Consider the following 27,478-nt stretch of genomic DNA (forward strand, 5'->3'; position numbering starts at 1 on the left):
CCCAATATATCTATTTTTATTTCGTTCTTTTCCCTTAATTTACTTATTTGTTATAATTAATATTTATTTTTGTTTTAGGATTGTGTTGGGACCATTGATGGCACACACATTCAGGCGAAGGAGGTCTATGTGAACAAGGTGCGCTATCGAAGTAGAAAGTTAACAACAACACAAAATGTAAATGCCGCTAGTGCGAGTTGGAGATGCTTTTAGTGTACATGTTCAAGTTAGTAGAAGAATGCTACAAACATTTAGTGCACCCAACAGTAAAGAGGGTAGCTAGTATTCCTCAAATGACTTTAAAGTTGACTGGCCCTATGTGCATACACTGGGTGCTTACACATTGTAACGCAAACACTTGCTACGACCAATTTCGGATGTCGCCAATGACCTTGAACTTATGTAACACATTGAAAATTAACTTATATAACTTAAAAATCATGTAACTTATGTATCACATCAAAATTTTGAAAAAATGATTTTGATGCTACTGGTGACGATAAACCACTTGTTAACCGTAATGTGTATCTTACAATTGGGTATTTTTGTTGCCAAATGTGATTACAAATGATGGAACATAAGAAGAAGTTTCATACTATGATAAGTAGCAAATGAACAACATTAGCCATCTTTAGTATATAAATATATTTTGTTTATTGGTAGGGTTATAATAATTTATGCTATATCACAACATTAAACAGTTGAGCTACCAATCTTACTGTATCATCAAAACTTGTCAAAGAAAATGTAATTCTAGAAAAACATAAATTCGAGATTTTTACTGTTCTTGATGTTGTTTTCAATATTTTTGGCCTATGATTAGCATAAGAAGAAGTTTTATATTATGATTAGCAGCAAATGAACATTAGCCATCTTTTGTATATACATATATTTTGTTTATTGGTTCAGGTTATAATGATTTATGCTCTATCTCAACATTAAAGAGTTGAGCTACCAATCTTATTGTATCATCAAAACTTGTCAAAAAAAAAAAGCAATTCTAGAAAAATATGAATTCAAGATTTTTACTATTATTGATGAATTCAATATTTTTGGTCCATAAAAGTCCATAAAAATCTTAGGTGGCAAGATGCCATATTTTAATATTCTTTCTTTCTTTCATTTTTTTTTTTTTTTTTTTTTTTTTTTTTTTGATGTTACATCTTAAGTAACTTGTTAAAACTTAGAGCGAAGAAGTATCTCCACACTCTTTTGATATAGTTCATTTGGAGGATTTGGGAATGAGCACTCCAAACAGGTGCTTCAATTAAACAAAACATAACACAATTTAACTTTAAATCATTAAAAGAGCATGAAATGACAATAATATCTTAAGTTTAAAAACTAAATTTATTGAAATACCCTTAGAGTTTAAAAATACAACCAAAATAAGAAAAAAAAAATCATAAAATAAAAAACTAAGAAAAGTAAAGAAATATAAAAATAAAAATTAAAAATTAAAAAATATAAAATATAAAAATACGAAAAAGTATAAAAAGTAGAAAAGGGGAAATTCAAATAATTATGAAGATATAAAAAAGGGAAAAAAAAAAAAACTAATAAGGTAAGAAAATAAAATAAAACGACCACGACTACCATGGTTCGGTATAGACAACACTCCAAGCCCATGACTGTGGGTTGCTGAAGACCCACAATGGTTGTGGGTCACTCCAAACCCATGATGCGTTTGTAGGTGTAGCATTGGGTTGCTCAGCCACCTCTAAATAGTTTTTTGGGGGTGATCAATTATCTCGGGATGGTCAGCTACCATGGTTCTACTACTCCTAGGCAGAGACGAAACTACAAATTTTTATCAATAAGGTATGAATGATAAATATATTAAAATAGGAGGTCAAAGAATGAATAATAAATATATTAATATTAAATATTAAATAAACATAAAAAAAAAAAAAAATTGGTATCAATTAAGCAAACCTTACCCTCAGTTCTATGAAAAATCACATTCTCCTCGTATGCACACTGCACTCTAGAAAACAATATATATTTTGGGAAAAGACGTATGGCATTTTAATTCATGGATTTGGGGCATTATGGTCATATAAATTTTCTTGTTTGAGAGGCATAATGTATTCTTAAAAATTAAGGACTGTTTTTTATGAGTCTAGACCAAACAAAAAATTGTGGACTACTTTCTTTTGGGTCCGAGGTCAAACTAAAAGATTTTGTATCAAATGTAAATTTTGAAAATAAAATTAATAAAAGAATTGTAAAATGGGTGGCCATGGCCTACTCCGGTCTGTGCATAGTTCTGTCTATGCTCCTTGGGGAGGTTGGATGTCACCTTTGTTGATTTTTTTTTTTTTTTTTGTCCTTGTTAAATTTTGTTTTTTAGTTTTTTAGTTTTTTGTAATTTTAATTATTTTTAAAAATTTTTATTTGAAGGTGTTTTTGCCATTTTATAATAAAAAGAACATATTTCGTTTGATTTAATGATTTTCACTAATGATAGTCTCTTTTGTAGAAAATGATAGTTTAAGGAAATTTGAGTGTGACATGTGATGGATACTTCGTATTATGCGTTCACCACGTAAATAAGTGGTACTTTAGGTGAGGAAATGTAATTAATAGAAAAAGGAAATTTAATTAGAAGCCCCGAAGAAACCCCACCTCCTCGCTTCTTCCTCACACTGCTCCGCTAAAACCCTGAGATTCGGAAAACTCTGCAGCTGACCCTCGCAAAACCCGAAACCCCCACAAACAGGGTTTTAGGGTTTGCAAGTATGGAGGAGGAAGTGAATAATGAGAGAGAAGCGTACACTCTGGTGGTAAGGAAGCCCTGTTATGGTCTCCCCACAGCATGCCCTTCATGCCTCTCTCTTTACATCTACCTCAAGTTTGCTCAGCTCCCCTTCCTTTTGGATTTCAACTCTACCTACCCCGACTCTGGTATACAGCTTTTTATTTATTTATTTATATTTTTTTAATCTCTTGGGTCTTCTTGGTAATTGCAAATTAAAGAAGTTTTGGTGAATAGAGATTCTGGGTGGGGGATTTATTGCTTTTTGTTTGAGGCTCTGGATTTCTGTCTTATTAGTTTGTATTTTTTTTTTTTTTTGTGCTGTTTAAGTTAGTTTTGTGAGTGTTTAAATTCATTTTCTCATTCATCAAATACATTATTACTGTGCGTATTTCTGGGTTCCGAGGTTGCTGTCTGGCTTACCTATAGTTAAGGGTGTATATCTTTCTGTACCTCTCTCTCTCTCTCTCTCTCTCTCATGTAATTTGTATTTTTTGTTTGTTTTTGTTTTTCAAAATCTTTCTGGGTTCATTAGATTCTTTCGCTTACCATTCTATGTGTGTGTGTGGACATAGTAATATATTTATTTGATCCTATTCTTTTGGCTTCCGATTGTCTGGATTTTTCGTGTCAATAGTGAAATATTCTAGCTTATTGGGGCTACCTAGAATGGAGATACACGCACATGTATGTTGTTGTTATTTCATCGTTTGCTATCATTTGGCTCCTCTAATCTGGGGTTGCCAGTTATAACTATTGGCCGAGTAATATTAGTCATCTATGCTTTTTTATTTTATTTTTATTTTAAATTTCTACTGTTATTGGCATTTTAAAAGTTGAAACATAAAATGAGGTGCTTTATGTTGGTTTGGAAGTTTCAAATGACACTGTTCTTCTCAAATTTATATCAATTAATTTAGAGAAGATTACAAATTATATCAATCAAATTATACCCATTTGCCTGCTCATTGGTTGCTTATGATCTGTTTAGTTGCTATTGCATGTACTATTTGGGTCTATGTCTATTGAATCTTTGATATACTTGAAGCTTGATTTTTTTTTTTTTTTTGTTATTTAATGAACATGCATGCATATTTGTACTTATCCTGCATGTATTTGTGTAGGTATATGTCTACAACTGTATCTGTTTATGATCTATGTGGTTTATAGCCTTATTTCTGATACTTACCTGTAAGAGAAAAAAACATTATGCTTGAGCTCATATTCAAGTAATAAGCATTCTCATCACATTGCTGTTTGTTGCTGTCTTTGTTAGATCAAATTCCTTATATTGAGTCCGGTGATTACGTGGCCTATAATAATGAGAATGGTGGGGTTATTGAAAGTTTAAAAAAAGATGGTATTGTTGATTTGGACACTGAATTCTACTCAGTCCCAGAATGGATATCAACAAAAGCAATGGTTTGTTCCTGGCTTGGAGATGCAATTATGTATGAACTCTGGGTGGGTTCTGATAGAAGTTCTGCTGAGAAGATCTATTATCCTGACTTGCCATGGCCAATAGGAAAGGTTCTGTTCTTGAAGCAAGCTCACACTGTGAAGCAACGTCTTGGAATAACCAAGGACAATGCTGAGCAAATGGAAGAAGAGGTCCCATATTCTCCTTGATCTTCCTTTGTGTGCGATTTGATATGCTCTCTCTCTCTCTCTCTCACACACACACACACACACGCATGCAAACCCATACTCGTACTTTTTGGGAAATTATTAATGCACTAGTAGCAAAGCTCATAAACTAAATGTTAATAATCTCTTTCTGCTGTTTGTTCTTAACTTATTATATTAGGGATGTCACTAGTTCGAATTTCGTCTTTCTCCCTTTGGGGCCAATTACTTATAAAAAAAAAAAAATAATAATAATAATAATAATTATATTAGCAGAAATTTTTCTGTTTGAAATTACATTTTATTGGACAGATTTACAAGAGAGCAAACATCGCCTATGGAGCTCTGTCAACTAGGTTAGGGGAGCAGAGCTTTCTCTTTGAGAATAGGTACTCTTCTGAATATCCTGTCTCAGATATATATTTCCTTTGATGACAAAGTGTAGGAGCTTTTGAGATTGTTTCTTTTATATGAAGTCCAGCCTTCTATAAGATGCTGATGTTACTGTAACTAAATGAATTGTTGCTTTTATGTAGGCCATCAAGTGTGGATGCAATTTTTCTTGCGCATGCGCTTTTGACTCTTCAAGCTTTACCTGTGAGTTATCTTACAGATTGTAATGTAATTGTGATCCTGTGGAAGCTAAATGTGATTGTTTTTGTGATTGATAAAGTAAATTGATTGCATTCTCAAACTTGTTTCCAATCTCATATTCAGAATAAGCTATTTGAATTTTATCTTAGGGAAACATCGAACCTTGACCATGCTGGGAAATTGAGTGGCCAGCTGGAATTGGAGTTTCCTAGCATGGATAAATTTGGACTTAAAATATGATATTCCAGGGAAGTTAAGTGAATTATTTTTATTACTATTGAATAAACTTACAAAATTGTGAGCATGCCGAGAAGATGAATAGCCAGCTAGAGTATGACTCCTAGGGCTAGAGGCATGAGTAAAGTGCCCGAATTCAGTGACAGTATTGATTGCTTCACTGAAAGAATCATATTTGCCGAGCATCGTTTGCATTATATGCTGACAACTGTAGATGGCAGGCAGTGGGATTGAAAACTATGACCTCAAATTAAGGTTGGGAAAAATGCCCACAAAAGTGACTTGGCTGACCGACCTGACCAAAAGCACCAAAATCGATAGGTTTCTAACAAAGTTGGGTCAATGGTTGATTAGAAAGTTGTGAAAAATCGACCAGGGTTGGGTTGTGATTGGTTTTATGCTTCGAAAAACCAACCCATACCATCTTGACCGACTTGTTATACTATATAACTTTTTTCTCTTAGTGTTTGCAAAAATGAAAAATGTAGACACTTCGAGTCATCGACTCCCTCACCCTCATCTTTCTAAACACTTGCCTCTCCTTCAACCTCATGCGTCACTACTCTTCCACCTTCCTTGCTGATGTGCTCCACTATAGTATCTATCATTGTTCAAACTCTACCAGATCGGCCTCATGTGTTGTGCAGGAGTTTCAGGCCAAGCGGTGGTGTTGGGATCACACTTTTTGTCTCAATTGGCATTATGTTTGCCAATCTTCCAACAATAGTGAGGCTTTAGTCTCTCCCAACGGGTAAGAAAATGGTTCTACCATGGTTTTGTTGGTTATGTATAGAAACCAATATGACCAACCGATCAGTGACCGACACCGGCTGCCTCCAGATCGGTCGGTTCAGGGGATGATCTCCAACAACCGCCACAAGTCTGTTCAGTCATCGGGAAATGGCCGACAAGGGGGTTGGTGCCCAGCCTACCTCAGCTAGATCTCACTGATTTAACTTCTATAGCAATTGGGTCTTCCACTGGGTGCTCATTATAAGGCTTCCAACATATGGAGTAACATTATTGAGAAAATGGAGAATAAATTGGCGGGTTGAAAGAGGTATTTATCAAAGGGCGTGAGGTTAACATTGATTAAAAGCACTCTCTCAAATTTACCCTCCTATTCTCTGTTGCTCTTCCCTATTCTAGTGGGAGGGGCAAATCGACTAGAAAAAATCCAGAGAGATTTCCTACGGGGAGGAATTGGTGATGAATTTAAGTTTCATTTGATGAATTGGTGGAAGGTTTGCACCCCGATGAATTCAAGGGGGCTTAGGGTTGCAGAATTTGATTTAGTTTAATCGTGCTTTGTTGGGTAAGTGGTTGTGGAGTTATGCGATGGAACGGGATGCTTTGTGGAGGAAGTTAGTGGAAGTTAAATATGATAGTCAAAAGGGTGATTGGTGTTCTAAGAAGGTAGGGGAACATAGGGAGTGGTAGTGTGGAAATGTATTGGGAGGGGTTGGGAGGGCTTTGTGCGTCATGTGCGATATGAAACAGGAGATGGTTCTAAAGTGTTATTTTGGCATGATGTGTGGTGTGGGGAACTACCATTGAAGATATTATTCCTAGAATGGTACACTATTGCTTGTGATAAGGATGCGTGGGTGGAGGAGAATATGGAGATCCCGAATGGTATTATTCATTGGAATGTTATGTTTATTCGCCCTGTATATGATTGTCAAATTGATGTGGTCTCGCGATTTTTGAATTGTTGTATTCCCAAAGTTAGATATGGAGGTGAGAATAAAATCTGTTGGGTTCCTTCAAAAAGGAAGACGTTTGAAGTGAAGTCTTACTTCCAGGTTCTCTACTCCAGCACAAGTGTTTGGTCCTTGGAAGAGTATTTGGAAAACTAGGGCTCCCCCGAGAGTGGCTTTTTTTGTGTGGACGGCGGCTCTAGGAAAAGTCTTAACTTTGGACAATTTACGAAAGATGAATATTATGGTGATGGAGTGGTGTTACATGTGTAAACAATGTGTAGATTCAATTGACCATTTATTCCTCCTGCATCATGAGGTTGCAACTGAGATATGGAGTTTGTTTCTTAAACTCTTTGGTGTGGATTGGATTATGCCGCGCAGGGTGAGTGAATGCTTGGGGAGTTGGAGGGGATAGTTATGTAATCGGCTTGCTTTGCACATATGGAGGATGATTCTATTGTGTGATGTGGTGTCTCAGGTGAGAGCGGAATGCACGCAATTTTGAGGATCGTGAGAATGGCTTGCTCGAGTTGAAGACGTTGACGTTACATACTCTATTTTCATGGAGAGTGACTTGGTCTATTTCGCATGTATATACTTTTTCTGATATTTTTTTTGGTAAGTAATAAGTATATTATCAAACGCGCAGAAGGGCGCAACCCATGTAATCCCTACTAATTAGAAAAAGAATTACAAAGCTCTAAGAAATCAGAAAATGTAGACTCATGCGAGTGAGACCAAGTCACTCTTCAAGAGAACAAAGTATTTAACGCCAATTTCCTCAATTCAATCATGCCGCTCTCACGATCCTCAAAGTTGCGTGCATACCATTCTCGCTATAGACACCACATCACACATAATGGAATGAGCCTCCATATGTGCAAAGCAAGCCTATTACTCAATTGTCCCCTCCAACCTCCCAAGCAATCACTCACCTTTCACGGCATAACCCAACTAACTCCAAAAAGTTGAAGAAACACATTCCATATCTCAGCTACAATCTCACAATGCAGGAGTAGATGGTCAATGGATTCTCCACATTGTTTACACATGTAACACCACTTCATCACCATAACATTTCTCTTCCGTAAACTATCCAAAGTGAGGGTTTTTCCTAAAGTCGCCATCCACACAAAGAAAGCCACTCTCGAGGGAGCCTTCACCTTCCAAATACTCTTCTAAGGACCAAACGCCTGTGCTGAAGTAGTGAGAGACTGATAATAAGATTTCACTTCAAAAATATTTCTTTTGGATTGAACCCAACAAATTTTATCCTCACCTCCATTTATGATTTTTTAGGAATACAACAATTCAAAGAAGCACGATACCACATCCAGTTCCCAATCATGCGCAGGCCAAATAAATCGGACATTCCAATGAAGAAGATCATTTCGAGGGTCTCCATATATTCCTCCACCCACGCATCCTTGTTACATGCAATATTAAACAATCTGGGATAAACAAGTTTCAAAGGACGTTCCCCACACCACACATCATGCCAAAATAATACTTTAGAACCATCTTCTATATCATACCGCACATGATGCGCAAAGCCCTCCCAGCCCCATCGAATACATTTCTACACTCCCACTCCATACGTTCCCCCTACCTCCTGGGAGCACCAATCACCCCTTTGACTATCATACTTAATTTTCACTAACTTCCTCCACAACGCATCCCGTTCCGTTGCATACCTCCACAACCATTTACCCATCAATGCATGATTAAATTGAATCAAGTTTTGCACCCCCAACCCCCCAAACTTCATTGGCGTACACACCTTTGACCAATTCACCAATTTCTCCCCGCAAGAAGTCTCTGTACTTTTTCTGAATTTTTAGTGTTATGTGCGTCTTTTTGTACTTAGTAGGGGCTCTCTTGTATACTTCCTGTGTATATGGATTGCGCCCCTCTGCTCATTTTTTTCAATATACATTATTTATAAAAAAAATAAAAAAAAAAAGTTTCTGCTATTAGACTTACAAAACTTTGTATGGCCTAAAGGTCTTGTTAACTTTCATAGAGAAGTTTAATGTGAAGCCATAGATAATCTTGGTAGGCAATGACTGAAGTTTGCTGGAAGGAATTGTTAAAAATGATGAACATTTCTCCTTTCTGTCGTACTTTCAGAATTCTAAATCAACTTGAGGAAGAACTAGTGTTACTGAATTCTAAATCAACAGAAGGCGGAACCAGTGTATAGTATGCTTTTGTCACTTATGTTTGCCTAAATTCAGCATACTTGATGACCAATAGGCTCATTGAGGATGTGTGCCTCTTACTTTTGGTTGAAATTCTAGACAAAAGATAGATATCAGGCAAGGCAGCAGATGCAAGTTACTTCATGCGGGATGAAAATTCTGATTCGTATGCATTGTTATTGATGACCATTGATTATTCTTGTTCATTGTTGTTGATGAGCTTATTAGGCCTGTAAAGGAAGATGAACTCCTTGGTGTTTAAACAACAAAGTTCTAGTTGACAGGATTGGATTAGTGATTATTTAGACTGCAGCAAGAGATGCTGTGGTAAATAAAGTTTTTGGAATATATAATAACTGGGATAAAGTGTTTGGAGATAAACTTTGTTACTCAAAATTACAGGAGATTGTGATTGTACTTATGCTTATTTTAATATAATATCTAATAAAAGAAGATATTAGGCTTTAAGGAAGAAACTTCTTTGTGTGGATAACTTTGAAACCTAATAGTTGATGACTCTATTCAAGAAGTGAAGCTAGAGTAGCACAAGAAGAAAGATGGAGAAGGACACCAGTTCAAGTAAATCAAGGATGAATATGGCTTTCCGGAAAAGCATTACAGTTTCATTGATTCCCTCATTGAATAGCATCATCCACAATTCTGCCATTGTTGTGAAGTGTCATAGTCCTAGTTCCTCTGTGGATTCTACCAATGCTTATAATGGTCGAGTTTTAAGTAACACTTGGTTACATGGAGCTTGAAAACTCTTCCTTGGGAGGGATGAAAAGCAGGGAATGAATGGATTATGGGAAGCAATGTCAGCAAAATCTCTAAAAATTTCTTTTAGAAAGGCTCATTGAATCCATTGATTGTTGAGGGTCTAAAGTTGGATGCTTTGAACTTCTTAAAACATAGGAAGGTTCATGAGAACTCATTAAAATAATAATTTGTCTCTTTCATCCAAAATATGCAAGATTTTGTTTCTTTGTTTTTATTCTTGATAATGAGGAACTCAGGACCACCTTCCTGGGTGGGCTTTGGTAAACCCTACATGCACAATCCCACTCTCAAAAAACGTGCATCAGGTTAGTGCATGACTTGAATCTTGGACTTCATAGTTCTTGAATTGTATGTCCCACCAGTTGAGCTAACTGTGTGGGAATATGTTTTCTTATTTATATTTCCTGCATTGCCATACAAAAGTTTACTCATGAACCAGCCTATCATTAAGAGGAATTTCATACCTATTCATTCTTGTCCACAAGCCCTAACCTTACATGTATACGATCTTCTATCTGTTAAATTCACATTGTCCAGTACCTTTTAGCCTCCAAAGAACTAAAAAAATCCAAATAAACATTTATTTGAATATTAATTTGATCCATTTCTCATAAATCCTATAAGCTGACGTTCTCAGCCACCACACTTTTGAATTTTGAGGGATTCTGATGTTATACATGAATGAACCTCACTTTTAATATATTTAGGAAAGGAAAATGTTCTAGTATTTCATTTGGAATTAACATTTCGTTCAGTGTAGATTAAGAAATGGACTGAACATATGCAATGTTGGCTGCTCTAGACACGGTGGTGAAAACAGGCGCGGGAAACAAAACATTTGAAATTTGATATTCTTTGGATAGTGGTGAGTTTGTGAATAATCGCCTCGATTGCTCTATGATGAGAGAATTTTGGCCATTTGCTTTCAATTTATATACTTTAATGCAAAAATTATCACCACTTAAGCACGATCAAAATTGAAGGCGGCTAGGTATTACCTATTATGAGAAATATCAAACATCATTTGTAAGTCACTTTCCCATTAATAAGGATCCAAATTTTACTTCTTGTGGAAGCTTTATTCTTGAAAATGATTGAAATCTCCCTTGCCCTTCTTGATGAGATCCCTTTGAAATATCTCATTGTATCGATGCACTTTTATGGAGATATAAAAAGATAATTTGGAAAGCTACTTATCAAAAAAATAAAAAGATAATTTGGAAAGCTGATTGACCTAATAGACCATGAAGTTGGTTGAGGATGCATGAGTAGATCTTGTCATAAAGAGAAAGGCCAAAATAAATTTTGGGTTTAGGCAGTGAGGAAAGTGCATATACCTTTATTATTATTTGTTAGGAAAGGAGCACAGGATAGCCTTTAATTTCTTGAAGGTTGGTTCTATATGAAGCTTTAGAAGAAAATTCATGTAGCTCTTTGTAAGCAGTTGGTGCAAGGTTATCTTTGGTTGAGTTGAGTGATTGGATTATATGTCAATCTATTATTTTCTTGGTAAGATGCATCATTTGTGCCCAGTGCATTATGCATGGTGATTTTTCCTTCCTGATTTAGGTTTTCTTTCTTTTCAAGAAATAGTCTACAAGAAAAACGTGGTCCTAGTGGAAATATTTTGGCTGTTTGAGGATGTGCATATGTGTGGTTTTGCGATGAAGTCTGAAGTATAGTGATCACAAAGAATTTATTATTTTGGTTTAGGGTGATAACCTGCAAGCATAGGTATGTATGTGTATATGTATAGGTATTACTCTTATACTTGCATGTATTTGTAAGAATTTTTGTGCATATGGTACTTGGGGTGGGGGAGTTGAGGGGGAATATCCATGTTTAAGATTCAAGTTATAGTGGTACAACTTTCCATTGTCTTCTTTGATGTAGTCAGATATTGATACAACATTTTTAGTCCTCTTCATGGCATAATGAGAGCATATTTTGAGAATGTTTGAATTTCTCATTTTTCTTTTTGTAGTGGTATATGGAAATGAATGTGAAATTTCTCATTTTTCTTTTTAGTCCTTTACCTAATGTTTCACTTATTATGGTAACCATGTCTCAGTTGAAGTTTGATCTTGCTGTTGGTATAAATGTTTGTGCTCAGCATCATGGATTTTACTATATACTCTATCTCACAATAAATTATGTGTTTTATATTTTGGATTGTCTTGTTGGAAATTCATACTTGTTATGCTCACTTATTTTCAAAATACAAACAAGGTATTATAAAAAGTTTTGCCACCCCTAATATAAAGGATATTTTATGAAGATCATATATTTTTTAACCTTTTCATTAATAGTCGTATCATTTCAAACCACAATCTATTTTGGGATGGGGGAAATGCTAAATATATGTTCCAGTCTTATTATTATGGGAAGAAATTTAAGCATGCTTCCTGCAATCACGTGCTATCAGGAATCATCAGTACTGCGGACCAAACTTTTAGAGCATGGTAATCTTGTAAAATATGCTGAAAAGCTTAAGATGGAGTTCATAGAGGCTGGTTCTTCATCTTCTTCTGCCTCATATTTTCAGTCAGACCCACCATCATCAGCTTCAAGAAGAGGTCCTTCGAACTCGAGTAAGATGATTTTCAATTCTAGACTCGTTTCTTTTTCTTTTTCTTTTTTTGTTTTTTCCTTTAAAATTTGTATCAAATGATTTTTTTTGGTAGGTTAAGTGCTTTATAAGTCCAGACTACATTTTCATATTTATATGGTAGATCAAGTTTGTTATTGGTTTTCAGATGCTTCAAATAAATTAATGGTTGGAAATATACCAGCTTTTAAGGGTATCAACAGGATCTTGCTGGTGTTTTGGGGTTTCCCAGTACATTGCTGATATGCATAGCTGAAAAAAGGAGCATTCAAATTGAAAATTATAGAAACTTTGATGAGGTCCAATATGTTGGACAATTTGGTTAACATGCCTTGGAAATATATCAAAACACAGCCTAAGTCATATGAATAATGATCACAAACTTGGTCCTATTCAATTTGTCTTCCTTTTTATTTTTCCTCTTGTTTTTAAGTGGAAATGTTTCAATCACGCCAGTTCATTCTAACAGTAGACTCTTTTCCTTTTGATTGTTTGACGAGAACAAGCGTTTTTAAAAATGCATAATTTGAAAGGTTGAATTATGATTTTACCAAATGCTAATTGCATTTTTAAAAATCACGTTTTCATTGACTGCATTTTGAAATCACTTTTTTTTCTTTTTCCTTTTTTATTTTTATCAAACCGCTAAATCAAACGGGCCTATAGTAGGTTTCAGATGGAACTGAAAACTTCAGTTTACAATTTTGTAACTTTATGTTCCTATGGAAAATAGAAACTTTATTGCATAAACGAATGAAGCTGTTACTAATATATGACCAGGTTATGTCTACCCATGGTATGGTGGTCACCATAATTGCGTGGCTACAACATTTTGTTGGAGTCATATGGACATCAGATATGTCTTGCTCTTTTTGTTATATCAAAGGGCAGATATTAGTTGCTTCTGGAGTTTGATTATCCGTCTAGCCTCATGAGTTGTTCTCATATAAGTAGTCCCTCAAAATGTTTTGGTTTTATGTGAGGTATCGATACAGTTAAACAAATATTTCTGACCTTTTATAAATTGTATTGCTAAGTTCCACTGTTAATACACTCAAATAAGAGTAATGTTAATACACACAAATAGACTAATATACAATTATGATGACATGACAGTAGAAATTAACTATTGGTTTTTTTTTTTTTTTAACAAATGCATGCGGATCTAATAGTTGATTTTCACTTTCACACCATCAAGTTGTATGACAGCCGTATAGCAGTTTAATAAATAGTATTACTCCACAAATAATTTACGCTTCAGTTACATGTATTCCTATCTTGTGGAGTTCTTGTCTCTACCATATTGTTATCTTTGCTGATGGGGTCTTGTTCTATTGATAGGTTCGAAGCCGAAGAGCAAACCCAAGAGGCAAAAGACAAAGGAAGAAAAAACTTTTAGAAAAAGGGCCAAATATTTTGTAGTGACACAGATTGTTGCTGTTCTACTTTTTCTCACTTTCATGAATAGACCTGATGATGAAGTGGAGCTTGAGGATGATGAAGGCTATGGTTATGATGACTGAAAGCATTCATTCATCTACGGTGTTGCATTCTCAATACTCAAAATTTTGCCCTTGATTACCAGCCGGATAGGAAGGACTTCTCCTTATTCTTCATTTGTTGCAAGTTTCAGATTGAAATTTTTGGGAAATAAATATAGATACAAATCAAAGGATATATTTATGCAATATATTGAGCTGTATTTTGTGCGGTTCAGAAGAAATATTCTTCATGTGTTGGGTTCTACCACTTGATTTTTGAAGTGGCATACATTTTGTATTTCAATTTGCTAAAATTTCCTTGTACCTTGGCCAGAAAAATAATAGATCTGGATTTATTTTTTTGTTAATTTGAATTGAAGGGGCTGTGTTATGGGAGATAGAGACGAAAATCATGAGAATTGTTCTTATTTTTTTATACTTTAGGGATTCTCTTGTATACTTTCTGTATATTAGAGTTGTGACCCTCTACGCTTGAATGAATTTATATTACTTGTGAAAAAAAAAAAAATCATGGTAAAATATGATGCATAAAAGTTTTACAGATTCCATATGGGGAAAAAAAAATGAAAATTAATGTTCGTATGGTTTAAATAGTGGCGCTGTTACGACATTGGTTCCAATGGTTTTATCGGGGACACTTTTGAAGTTTCATGTTCAAAATTATTGCAACTTAAAAAGAAAATTCTGTATTATTTTCTGAAAAAAATTACTAAATTGGTTAATGTGATTTGACCTTGTAACAAATAAGTTACTGTAGTTTGAAAATGAGCTCATAAATATTTTGTGGTATGCCTCTGTAATAAAACCTCATCATCAAATGGTTCGTGGAGAGGTAAATTTTCGTAGTAATTCATAAACGTAAAGGATATTAAAAAGGAATAAAGAAAGAGAAACCCAAACGATTGTGTAGTTTAGTTTATGGCCTACATCTACACGTTAAAGCTTGAGAAATGACAAAAATCATTCTCTCAATCATCTTTCAACTATCTCCGTATAGTGAATGAGTGAATCTATCGTTGAATTTTTGTGGGACTCACATGAGTCCACAAATCCAATAATAGATCCATTAAATTTGGAAAAAAAAGATATGGTTAAGCCTTAGAGGCTACATTTTTGTTCTTGATTAATTATAATACAAATGATCCATATTTATAGGAAAAATGTTGTAGACGGAAACAATACAAAATGATAGGAAGATATAATATTAGATTTGAATACAATCAAATCTAATTAAGGTAGGAGATTATTGGATTCGGATTCCTTCAAATTTTCTAAAATATGAGATTCTCAAATTTTAAAATTTTAGCCACCTATTACATCTAACGGTCCAAATAAATGCATATATTTGTGTTACTGAGGCAAGTGGGTTTGACATGTTGAAAACTAAACCACTTGCCTTGGTAACACACAAACATCTGTATTTATTTTGACCGTTAGATGTAATGCAGAGCTTAGATTTTAAAATATGAGATTTTAGAAAATTTGAGGGATCTCGATCCAAGATTATTACTATCAAATACTGAAATCAATTACAGTCATATTTCATCATATAATTCTAGAGTAATTCTAAAAGGCTTATTTGTGTCTTACTAAGAATGATGTGGTTATTAAAATTACCCTTTAATCAAAATTCAATAATGATCAATCACAAGCCCAATGGTGATTTTAGGAGGCCAACTTGTGTCCTACTAAGAATGATGTAGCTATTAAAATCGTCATTAGACTTGTGATTAATCATTATTGAATTTTGATCAAAATGTGTTTTGAATAGCCACATCATTCTTAGTAAGACACAAGTATGACACAAATAGGCCTTCTAAAATTATTTTAACACCATTCACAATTGTGGATCAAATCATTTCACTTTAAATACTGCAAAAAAGTGGCATTGGAGCATTTAAATGGAAGTTCGATTATCAATGTGAAGTAGCTTTGGTCATCCATTAATTAGAGTTCTTGCACTGGATGAGAATTAATATCCTAAGCCATATACATTAACTACATAGGAAGAAAATATGATAACGAGAATATTTATCAATCCCTTGATCACTTGAAAATGTGGATGGCCAAAAACAATGGAAAAAATGCAAAATCAATCTATGTAGTTACACTGATTTGGAGTATGTTCCTTGTGGTATAAAAATGTTATGAGAGTTCCTATAATATGAAAAAATAACAACAGGTCCATATACCCAACTTCCGTTTAATATTTTTACGAAAACGGTTAAATACTACGTCATCACCAAGTCAGATTATGATTGTGCAATTTTTTTCTACTCTACTTAACTCAACTCAAACTTGTGAATATCGAGGAGAAAAAAAGAGTAAAGATTATGTTTGGGTTGTTTGAAGAATATAAAATATAATAATAAAAAATATAATTAAAATTTTAAAAATATATTATAAAAAAACAAAAAGAAAAAAGAAAAAAAAAATTGGGATGGTTTTGAACTACCCCTATGGGTGGTCGAGCCACCCCCAAGGTGCCGTGGGGTGGTTCGGCCACCCCCGAAATAGGCGGGCATGGCTGAGCCATCCATGAAAAACCACTTGGAACCACCCCAAAAAGTGTTTGAGGGTAGTTCGATGATATATTCCATTCTTAGGGCTCAAGTAGAAACTAATAAGGAGTAAATCTCTATTTATTTTCTGTCTTTATTTTCTAGTCTAATAAGGAATATATTTTCCAAGTCAAATAAGGAGAGTAAATCTCCCAGTCATAGGTTGATTCTAATTCTATACAAATCATAATCCAATATGGAAAGATCTTAGTATGAAATCAAATAGAATCATAGTCTTAGTCAAATTAGGTCTTCTATGGCTCTATATAACTATTCTTATATTTAAGGGGAAAATACATTTACCTCCTAAACTATCCACTCATTTGCACTTTTACCTCAAATGTTTAAAACGTGACACCTGACCCCCAGAAACTTTCAAATTGTTGCAATTCGAGCATTCTGACTTCTTTCTTTTCTTTTTTTTTTTTTCTTTTTTTTTTTTTTTTTCAAAATGCCCCATCATATGTTTTATTTAAAAAATAAAAAAAATCCAAAAAAACAAAAAAAACAAAAAACCAAAAAAAAAAAAGAAAAAAAAAAAAGAAAAGAAGAATATATGCTGGGGTTGTTAGGGGGTGGCTCGGCCACCTCCAGGCCGGCCGTTTGGGGGTGGTTCAGCCACCCCAAGGTCGGCCGTCTGGGGGTGGCTGAACCACACCCTTAGGCCCTAGGGGTGGTTTGGCCGAGCATATTTCTTCTTCTTCTTCTTCTTTTGGAATTTTTTTTTTTAAAAAAATAAAATATGTTTTTTCTAAAAAAATAATAATAATTTAATTTTTTTTTAAACTTGGGATGGGGGCATTTTGTAAAAAAAAAAAAAAGTCAGAATGGTTGAATTACAATAATTTGAAAGTTTGGGGGGAGGGGGGGTGTCAAATATTACATTTTAAACATTGGGTGTAAAAGTGCAAATTGGTAGATAGTTCAAGGTGTAAAATGTATTTCCCCTATATTTAAAAGAAAAACTATCAATAAAGGGGTATGAGTTGATTATTATTTGAAAATACAGTTTGCTGTGTTTTGGAAGTCAAGGCTCCCTTGATGTAGCCATTGGAGATCACGGCTCTCTTCAAATAGCTGATTTATCATTTTCTATATTTTGTTATTTGTTGGTTCGCATCATTCGACCACCTCCAAAAAGCGTTTGGGGTTGTCCGGCAACTACCCCCCCCACCCACACACACACACACACACACAAAGCGTTTGGGGTTGTCCGGCAACTACCCCCCCCCCCCCCCCTCCACACACACACATATATATATATATATATATATATATATATAATTTTTTTAATTTTCTTGATTTTTTTTTTAAAAAAATTTTAATGATTTTTATTAGTTGGGTTGAAAAAATTTGAGTTGAGTTGAATGTTAGGACTTAGTGTCAAATCAACCAAAAAAAAGAGAAAAAAGTTGAGAAGAGTTGAGAAGTCTTCCCAAACAAGCCTTATGTAACATCCCCAGCCCGTTAAGGCTGAGTTTGCCACTTTTCTTCTTTTACAACAAAAATTCTTGCAAAGATCTATAAGGTCTATCAGAGTACTTGATTTTAAAGGATACGATAAATGTATAAAACATTATTCAAGAGATTTTATTACAAGCGAAATTAGAAAACATTAAACTTTAGTTGCAGAATATCATATTATTACAATATCTTATATGAAAAGACTTTGAAAATTAATAATTACTCCCGTCCCCATTCCGGCCTCCTATTCCAGCATCCTTTCTACCTGAAAACAAGAAATAAAACTGAATGAGCCCAAAGGGGGCCCAGCAAGTAACATCCACGACCATAGATAGTTTTACTCCTTATTCTCAGTTTTGAAAATCATTTTTTTTACAAATAAATATACTTCTAGCCATAATAATATATGTATGTACGGTTGCATCCTCCGTAACATATACATACTATTACATCTTGTAATAGATCATCGTTGTAAATCATCTTTATAAATCATCATCATGATGCATCATTATAAATCATCATTATAAATTATCTCTGTAAATCATCATAGCATATCATCGTTGAAAATATAGTATCATTTTCTCATAATAGGGCCTATGTACACTATTACCCCTGTGTACGAGGGTTGCGAGTCCTTGTGACCATGGCACTGAATTGTGGCCTCAGCCATGCCCGACCGTTAATTAACTCTTTTCTTGGTGCACTCAACGGTCATGTTGATGGAATACCACCTTCTGGCATAGCCTCCTTCAGTGGTTTCGCCTCCATCCGAGTATCGGTACCGAACTCTTTCTCATTCTTACTTATCTTGGGGCCAAAAATACTCTCCTCCATACATGTGCCCTCATTTCATAAACATTTATCTCATCTCTTGTACTTTTCTTTGTACTTCTTTTGATGCATCTTAGGGCAACATGTAGGAGGGTTTATCATCATTTTTCTTTCTTATAATCATCATCATTTCTCAACTTTCTTTTCTCAAAATGGAAACCTTTTCAAATATAAACTTGTTGTACTTAGAAAGCATTTAAAGAAATATAAACTTTCTAAATAATTCTTTTAGAAATCCTTCATGCATGCAACATAACTTCATAATACGTAAATAAAATAATCATTTATAATTTACTAAAGAATGAATAAATAGCATGACATGAAGTAACTTTAGAAGGGGTAGTGAATTTACTTACCTCTAGACTGAAGCTAAAAGTGGTATGAAGGAATCTAGTTGCTCCAATATGACTAACACCACTAGTATATCTTTTGAAACTAATTTCTAAAGTCCGCTATCTCTTGTGTTCTTTCTTTCTTGTAGCGCTTGGTCTCGCCCTTTCTCTCTCTGTTCTGAGTAAACACTCTTAGAAAGAAGAAAGACCGAGTAAAAAGCGGAAGAAGGAAGAATATATGCAAGAGATGGGAGAGGAGATGAGTGGTGAAAATTGTGAAGGAGAAGAGCTCTATTTATAGGAGAAAATCAAATACTATTCTACCTTCAATTTACAATTATACCCTTATTTTACTATTTCACCAACCCTATACTATTCTACCAACCCTATACTATTCTACCTTCTTATTCTACCATCCTTATACCTACCATTTACTATCCTATTATTTCACCAATTACCATTCTCTAATCACCACTCTCATACATTTCCCAAGAATTAAAATCCTTAGCTACAATGGATATTAAAATAACATCATTATCAAAATAATCTATTTAAATAGCTTTGAAAATTCTGGGACACTACACCTTAGACACACACACACACATACTATAGTGACTCAAATAATTAACTAAGTTTAGGTAGCTTAGTTTAGAGGGTTTATTTGGGTTTTGGGTCACTTGGAACAGTTGGAATGACACTTTGGGTATTTTAGACTTTCTGACAGAACGTACGCTGGGGTTGCCCGACGGACGCGCCTATCCTTAGTAGAGGACATACGCAGGGGGACCACCGTACGTACGCCTGTAAATAGTACAAGGACGTACGATGAGAGATCACTGGACGTATGCTACTTTTTGGAAAACATCTGGATAAGACCTGGACGTACGATACAGCCTTTGGACCGTTGGGTAAATAGTACTGGACGTACGCCTCAATAGTACCGGACGTATGCTACTTTTCAAAGGAGTTGGTGAGCGTCTCCAACTTTTTTCCTCTATAAATACTAACCCTACCCTCGCCCTTTTCTAGTTTAAACTTGCTCCCAAGCTCCTAGAAACCTCTTGTGAGTGTGTTCTTGTGAGATTGTATGTTTTGTGGAGGAGGGGATGTGTTTTCTTGAAAGTTGCTTCTAGGAGGTAACCCTCTGCACCTAACTTTTCTTTCTAAGTCGTTATGCTCTTTTAATGCTTTCTATAGTAGCTTAGACGTTGGTTTGAAACTTAGACATATTAATTTTTTTTTATTTTTTTTTGATAAGTAATGATGCATTAAAAGAGCGCAGAGGAGCGCAACCCAAGTACACAAGAAGTATACAAGAGAGCGACTAAGAAGGGGAGAAAGAAGAAGAGAACATAAAAAGAAAATCAGGAAAACTGATCACTAAGGTTGCAAGCCAGCCTGCAGTCCAAGTGAAAAGCTTGTACAAAAAGAAATGAACAAGGTCCTCAAGGTTCTTTGACAAATCCTTGAAGCATCTAGCATTAATTTCCTTCCATAGGCACCATAAAAGACAAAGGGGAGCCATCTTCCACACCATAGTACTACGGGATTTTCCGCCTGACCACCAGCTAGCAAAGATCTCCTTGACGCTTCTAGGCATAACCCAACACATGCTGAAACAAGAGAATATAACATCCCGCAAAATGCACGCAACCCCACAATGAAGAAAGAGATGATCCATAAACTCCCCTTTCGATTCACACATACAACATCGATTAATCACAACAATACCTCTCTTTAGAACATTATCCAAGGTGAGAGATTTCCCAAGGGTGGCCGACCAAGCAAAAAAGGCAACTCTCGAAGGAACCTTGGTGCGCCAAATACTTTTCCAAGGGAAATGGTTGGGCTCTTTAAGGACAAGCTTCCTATAAAAAGAGTGAACCTCAAACTTCTCTTTTCTTGAAGGGATCCACCACATCCGATCCTCCCCTTCCCTACGCATCGAGAGCGAATACAAGAGCGAGAATAGGGAGGCTAAGACCATCTCCTCCCAATCATGAATCCTACGAGTAAAGGTAACATTCCAATGAACCATACCATTTAAACACTCCCTGATATCCGCAATGGAAGCATCCTTATTGCTAGCAATATTGAATAGACCGAGAAAAGCATCGTTGATGGACCTCTTGCCGCACCAAATATCCTCCCAAAATTTGACTTTCAACCCAAGCCAGGATCAAGTCTAAAGTGATAGTGAAATAACCTCCAACCCTTACAAATGTGTTTCCATAACCCCACCCCATGCGTTCCACGAGGAACTTTAGAGCCCCAACCGCCCCAAAACACCCCATACTTTGCTACCAAGATTCTTCTCCACAAACTTCTTCCTCATTAGCAAATCTCCACAAACATTTCCCCAAAAGAGCTTGATTAAAAAGCCGCAAACTCCGAATCCCTAGACCACCCTCAGAAATCGAAGAACAAACCTCGTGCCAACTGACCAAGTGGAACTTAGGCTCTTCGTTGAGCCCAATCCATAAAAAATCTCATTGAATCTTCTCAATGCGATTCGCCATAGAAGCAGGGATAGGGAAAAGAGACAGAAAATAGGTAGGAAGATTGGATAAGGTGCTCTTGATAAGAATGAACCTAGCCCCCTTGGACAGATACGAACGTTTCCAAGGGGCCAACCTTCTAGCAATCTTCTCCAACATGTCTTCCCATATTGCCAAAAGCTTAAACGAAGCCCCTAGCGGAAGACCCAAATACTTCAAAGGCAAAGAACTGGTGCCACATCCCAGAATACCAGCCAACTCACCTGCCTCAATTGTACCTCTGACAAGGACCAAAACCGATTTGGCCGGATTAACTTTTAACCCAGAGACAGCCTCGAAACCAATAAGAAGGGCTTTAATAAATCTAATTTGGTCAAGAACAGCCCCACAAAAAAATAGCGTATCATCAACAAAAAGAAGGTGAGAAACAATGACTCGATCAGACTCTCTGGCACCTACATAGAAACCATTGATGAAACCCCTATTAATAGAAGCATTAATCATTCTGCTGAAAGGCTCCATGACCATGATGAACAAAAAAGGTGAAAGAGGATCGCCTTGTCTCACCCCGCGCGAACTCTCAAAGAAGCCGGAAGAAGAACCATTGATCAAAACCGAGAACCGCACAGACGAGATACAATGCTTAATCCATAGGCACCATTTCTCACCAAAACCGCACATTATTAACAAATAGAGTAAAAACTTCCAGTTCATGTGATGATAAGCCTTTTCCATATCCAACTTACATAAGAGACCGGGTTCCCTAGATCTGATTCGGCTGTCTAGGCATTCATTGGCAATAAGAACTGAATCCAAAATATGTCTACCTTTGATGAAGGCATTCTGTGGATTGGAGATGACCTGATCCATAACTCTCCTCATTCTATTGGCTAAAACCTTAGCAATTATCTAATAGGTCCTCCGCCCCCCCCCCCCTCAAGACTAATTGGATGAAAGTCCTTCTGATCGGATGCCCCATGAGACTTCGAAATAAGAGAAATAAACGTAGCATTAAGACTTTTTCAAATTTACCTCAATCAAAGAACTTCGCAAAAACTGCCATAATGTCCAGTTTGATCACATCCTAACAGTCACTTGAAAAAATCCATAGAAAAGCCATTCGGGCCTAGAGCCTTGTCCCTATCCATTTTTTTAACCACCTCCCACACCTCCCTTTCCTCGAAAGAAGCTTCCAGACTAGAAGACTCATCAATATCCAACATGTCGAAATGAAGATTATCCAACCTCGGTCTCCAACTAAGAGTCTCCGTGAAGAGCGACTCATAAAAATGGGTGATATGATTAGTAATAGCCTTTTGATCTGAAGTAGTAGTGCCATTAATGTTCAATAACTCAATATAATTCTGTCTTCTGTTTGCATTAGCAATTCGATGGAAGAATTTCGTACACTTATCACCCTCTTTCAACCAACGAATCCTAGATTTTTACCTCCAACTGATTTCTTCTTGTAGGAGGGAGGATTCTAACTCTCTAGCAAGCACCCTTTTCCTCTCAATCTCTTCAATAGATAAACCTCTCTCTTCCTCCACCCAATCAATATCTTTAAGATCATCCATACGAGCCTTAATACAAGTCCCCACATTGCCAAAATCTTGGGCATTCCATCTTTTAATGTCCCACTTTAGAGCTTGCATCTTTTTAGAAGGGATGAAGCTCAGAGTACCATGAAATTGATAGAAGTCCTACCAGCTGCGAACTTTATCCACAAAACCCTCCACTTTGAGCCACATATTCTCAAATTTGAAAGGTCTTTTGCCTCCAAAAGAAGAATTGCAGTCCAGAATAATAGGAGCATGATTGGAGCAAACCCGAAGCATCCTCTTTTGTCACAAGTCCGGATGACGAGCTTCCCAATCCGGAGAAACTAGAAAACGGTCAAGCCTAGACCAAGAACGATTATTAGCCCAGGTAGAGATCCCCCTAACTAAGGGAAGGTCCATAAGGCCCTACTCCGAAATGAACTCGCCAAAATCCCTCATTACAGACCGAGAATAAGCTCCCCTCGACCTTTCACTTGGATAAAGAGTGACATTGAAATCCCTACCAATACACCATGGCATGTCCCAGCAGCTCATAACCCCTGCTAGCTCCTCCCAAAGAAGAGGCTTGGAGTTGACTCTATTAGGCCCATACACCCCCGCAAATGCCAAAACAAGACCATCCTCAATATTTTTGAAGGAGCAGGCTGCCACATAACTCCCCAAAACAACATCTACCTTCTCAACAACCCTCCTGTCCCATATGAGCAAAATGCCACCTGAAGCCCCAATAGAAGGGACATAACACCACTCCACATACAGGCAGCCCCATAAACTCCTCACTAAGCTTAACGAAATAAAATCCATCTTTGTCTCTTGAAAACAAACTAAATCTGCCTTCCAACTTCTGAGCAGATTTCTAACCCTCAACCTCTTATCCCTCTCATTCAAACCTCTCACATTTCATGAAAGAATCTTGAGCTTCATGATTTAACTCGATTGACCCTCCCCTTATTTATGTCCCTCATAGAATACTCCAAAAAATTAACAAAAGACTGCAAATTATTAAGCTCTCTCTTACCTTTTTTTAACTGCACGTGTAATCTCTTCCCTTTCCATTTCATTGCCCTTGTTGTCAGCAATAAGTAACCCAATGGTCTCCTCGAGCTTCCTTTCTTCTCCATCGTAAGAGATGCCAACTTCTATGCAAGCCTTAGTTATGAAAGCCCTCTCCTGCACCACCAATGGCTCTTCATCTAGAGAATTCAGGATGAAAGACTCCTGAGAAAAGGAAGCCTCTTCTATAGGGGAATCTCCACCCAAATTTACAGCCGGTGTCGCGCATATACCCGGCTCCTTACCCAAAATACCCAACTCAGCACCACCCAAAGGCTGATCCACAGGACTGCTCCCCAATATATCTTCCCTCCCAGACTCCACACAAACACTGGCAGCAGACGCAGAAAAAACTAGCGACGCCCACTCGCCAGGCTTCTTACCTAGAATCCCCATAGCAAAAACGCTCGAACCACTCTTCGGAGAGCACTGATCAGCTAGACCGAACACTGGAATAGGAGAAACGTCAAGAACGAGGGGGACAACCTACGTCTTTACCAAAAGACCCGACGCAGAATCACATAATCCCATCGTCAAAGTTGCCTGAACAGTGGAACCTACTGTCGAAACCTCTCCCAGAACACTAACCCTCACTAGAATCTTCCTTGCCAGCCCCTTTCCAGACGATCCAACCTCCGTCGGTGCCTCTACTGTAGACGCGGAATCGATCGACAGGGGAGAAACAGCATGGGCATCTCTGGCGAAGGGTAGTGACCTAGAAATGGACAGCTCAGAAGTGTCGACGTCGCCCACCGAAGCATTGGGACATCCCGCCAAAAGGACCGGCGCACCTACTAGCTTCAACCCTGCACACGAGCCCTCCCTTTTCTCCAAAGGCCTCACCCCAAACTCCACAGCAAAGTAATCTTGCAAGACCAGGGCCTTACTGCTAGGGCCATTAACGAAACCAAAGTCCAGGCTGGGCCGGGCCGTGCAATCTTCTTCCTAAAATAAGTCTTGACAGGTTGAGTGGACTTTCCACGATCCATCTTGGGCCACCCCACATGAGCCTTCTTGGACTGGGCCACACCGAGCTTGGTTTTGTCCCCTCCAGCCGATCCACATTCGCAAGGCCCTCCATACTTGGATGTAAAGCTCTGACACTCTATATATTTAATTGCTATATCAAGCCTTTCCAATCCCACGCCAACCTCTCCTTTTAGCCTGCTCAACGTCTCCCTAGCATTAATGAGCTCAACTTTTACACGGAAGAAGGACTGCTCATCGTGGCAGCCATCCTCCTCCCATCCCTTCACATGATCAGCACCAAGTTTTGATGCTGGCAGCCTCACCGTGGGATACAAGCTGCTCATCAAAAGAGGGAAGCTACTCGCCGGAGCCTTACTGAAATCCCCTGAAGGCTCCCCTTCCTTTGGGTTACTCATTCTCGCCACAACAGAAAAATGAATCTTCTTTGAACCTTCCACACGACCACCAACAATCCTTACCAGGGCATTGATCTTTTGCGAACCCACCACTTGCTTGGCAGAAGCTTGGACTTGCTTGTCCATCTCTGCAAAGGCCTCTTTCAGCCACCTTTGCACCCTGGCTATCGGCTCAGGAGAAGAGTTAAAACAATCCTCTGCCGGTTGCAACGACAACCCCAAAACCTCTGCATAACTCTTCCTACCCGCCCCCTCCTTATCCTTGTTTCCCTCCCTGACCTTTCTGACCTCACAAAGAGATGACTTTGCCCGACACACCTCCAAGATAAAACGTTCCCATCCTTGACCATAGCGTCCTTTTGGGATAATGATCGAACCACATCTTAGCCTTCCATCAAATTCTTCTTCGTCAAAAAATGCCCATGTCTATTGGAGCATTTCTGCACAATTATTCATGGGCACCCTGCTCTGGATTGATCCCAAAAGACCACAGAAGTTTCCACTACCACCAAGTCCTCCACTATGCATACCAGCCACACTAACTCGTCCTTCTGCAAGAAAATGGATTTTTGTTTTCTATTGCTTCTTTCAAAAGTCCTCACCCTTGAAGCCTCTCCCTTAATCAACAAATCAAAAACTTTGGACTCCACAGACCACCTTCTTGAACCAGCCATGACACTAACCAACAGCTCAAAACTAAATACCAAAACAATGCTTATGCGCCACCCACGCGCCTACACTCAGGCGGAGGTGGATGATAGAGAAGAGAGCACCTTTAGACACTTGTAGGATTGCTTTACAGAACCATAAAAACTTGCAACTTAGACATATTATACCTTTGATATTGTTTAGAGTTGGGTTTAGCATTCCATTATGTTTTCTATTGCATGGAGACATTGTTTTGAGATAGGTAGTCTTAGGAGACCTTTTGGTAGCCTTAGAAATCAATGTGGGAGGATAGGACAAATGGACAAAATGAGGTTCTACCTGAAACATTCTGGGCGGACGTACGACATCAAGCTTGGATGTACGGTCAGAAGCATTACAGAGAAAGCTATTTTGGTCGGTCGTCCGATAGCTCTTGTTTTCATGCTCTAGGGTTGTTTTAGTCAGACCTAGGACTAATAGAAGTTTTTTCAACGATTTAGAGGACCCAAACTTGTTGAAGGATTACTCGGAGGATTTAATCGACCCAGGTGAGTTTTAACTCACATAATGCTCGCTATTATTTTCCATGACTGCACATCTATTTTGAGTACCAAAACATACATATTTGCAACTCTCACAATTTACACTTGTTGCACATGAACTCATACATATTTAGACAAACGTTGTGCTAAATACGTTAACAAAGTAAGACTTATAAAAAACATGCATGTAAAATACATACAAGATAAATTGAATCATATGACATGGTACACCAGTACGTGTGGTATAATGGCCATGGTCTTACTATACATGTTAGCTTTATGGTCAAATATGTGTGTTATATGGGCATTGGATCCAATAGTTGTTTCATGGCCGATGTAGCCTTAATGGGCGGTCACTATAGGACAGACATCATTAGTGGTGTGTGCCACCCCGAGGTCAGACTCGGTCGTGTAGCTAGTGTTATGTACAATAGCATACAATGGTCGGGGCACCAGCATTGTATTACAGGTCCCTCAGAACAGCGCCAACCCTGCTGAGAAGGGGTAATATTTCAGGTAGATTGTACTGTTGAACTATGACTATTACCTTATATCATATGCATATATCATATATCTATATCACATCTATGAAA

At 37.1% G+C, this 27,478-nt stretch overlaps 1 protein-coding gene across 2 annotated transcripts; it reads left to right on the plus strand.

Annotated features, from left to right (window-relative positions):
* The first annotated feature begins 2,618 nt into the window (after positions 1-2,618).
* Positions 2,619-14,356, plus strand: LOC132190117 (metaxin-like protein). Of its 2 annotated transcripts, none has more exons than XM_059605008.2 (6): positions 2,619-2,907; positions 4,035-4,369; positions 4,697-4,773; positions 4,921-4,981; positions 12,325-12,490; positions 13,849-14,356. In XM_059605008.2, exons 1-6 carry the CDS (start codon positions 2,742-2,744, stop codon positions 14,028-14,030), a joined length of 987 nt encoding a protein of 328 aa, XP_059460991.1. In that variant the 5' UTR covers positions 2,619-2,741; the 3' UTR covers positions 14,031-14,356. The 2 variants fall into 2 exon arrangements, with proteins under 2 accessions (XP_059460991.1, XP_059460992.1); XM_059605009.2 differs by having other exon boundaries at positions 4,152-4,369.
* Positions 14,357-27,478: the final 13,122 nt, after the last annotated feature.

Source organism: Corylus avellana, chromosome 9, assembly GCF_965113065.1.
Source record: "Corylus avellana chromosome 9, dhCorAvel1.hap1.2, whole genome shotgun sequence".
NCBI classification, from domain to species: domain Eukaryota; kingdom Viridiplantae; phylum Streptophyta; class Magnoliopsida; order Fagales; family Betulaceae; genus Corylus; species Corylus avellana.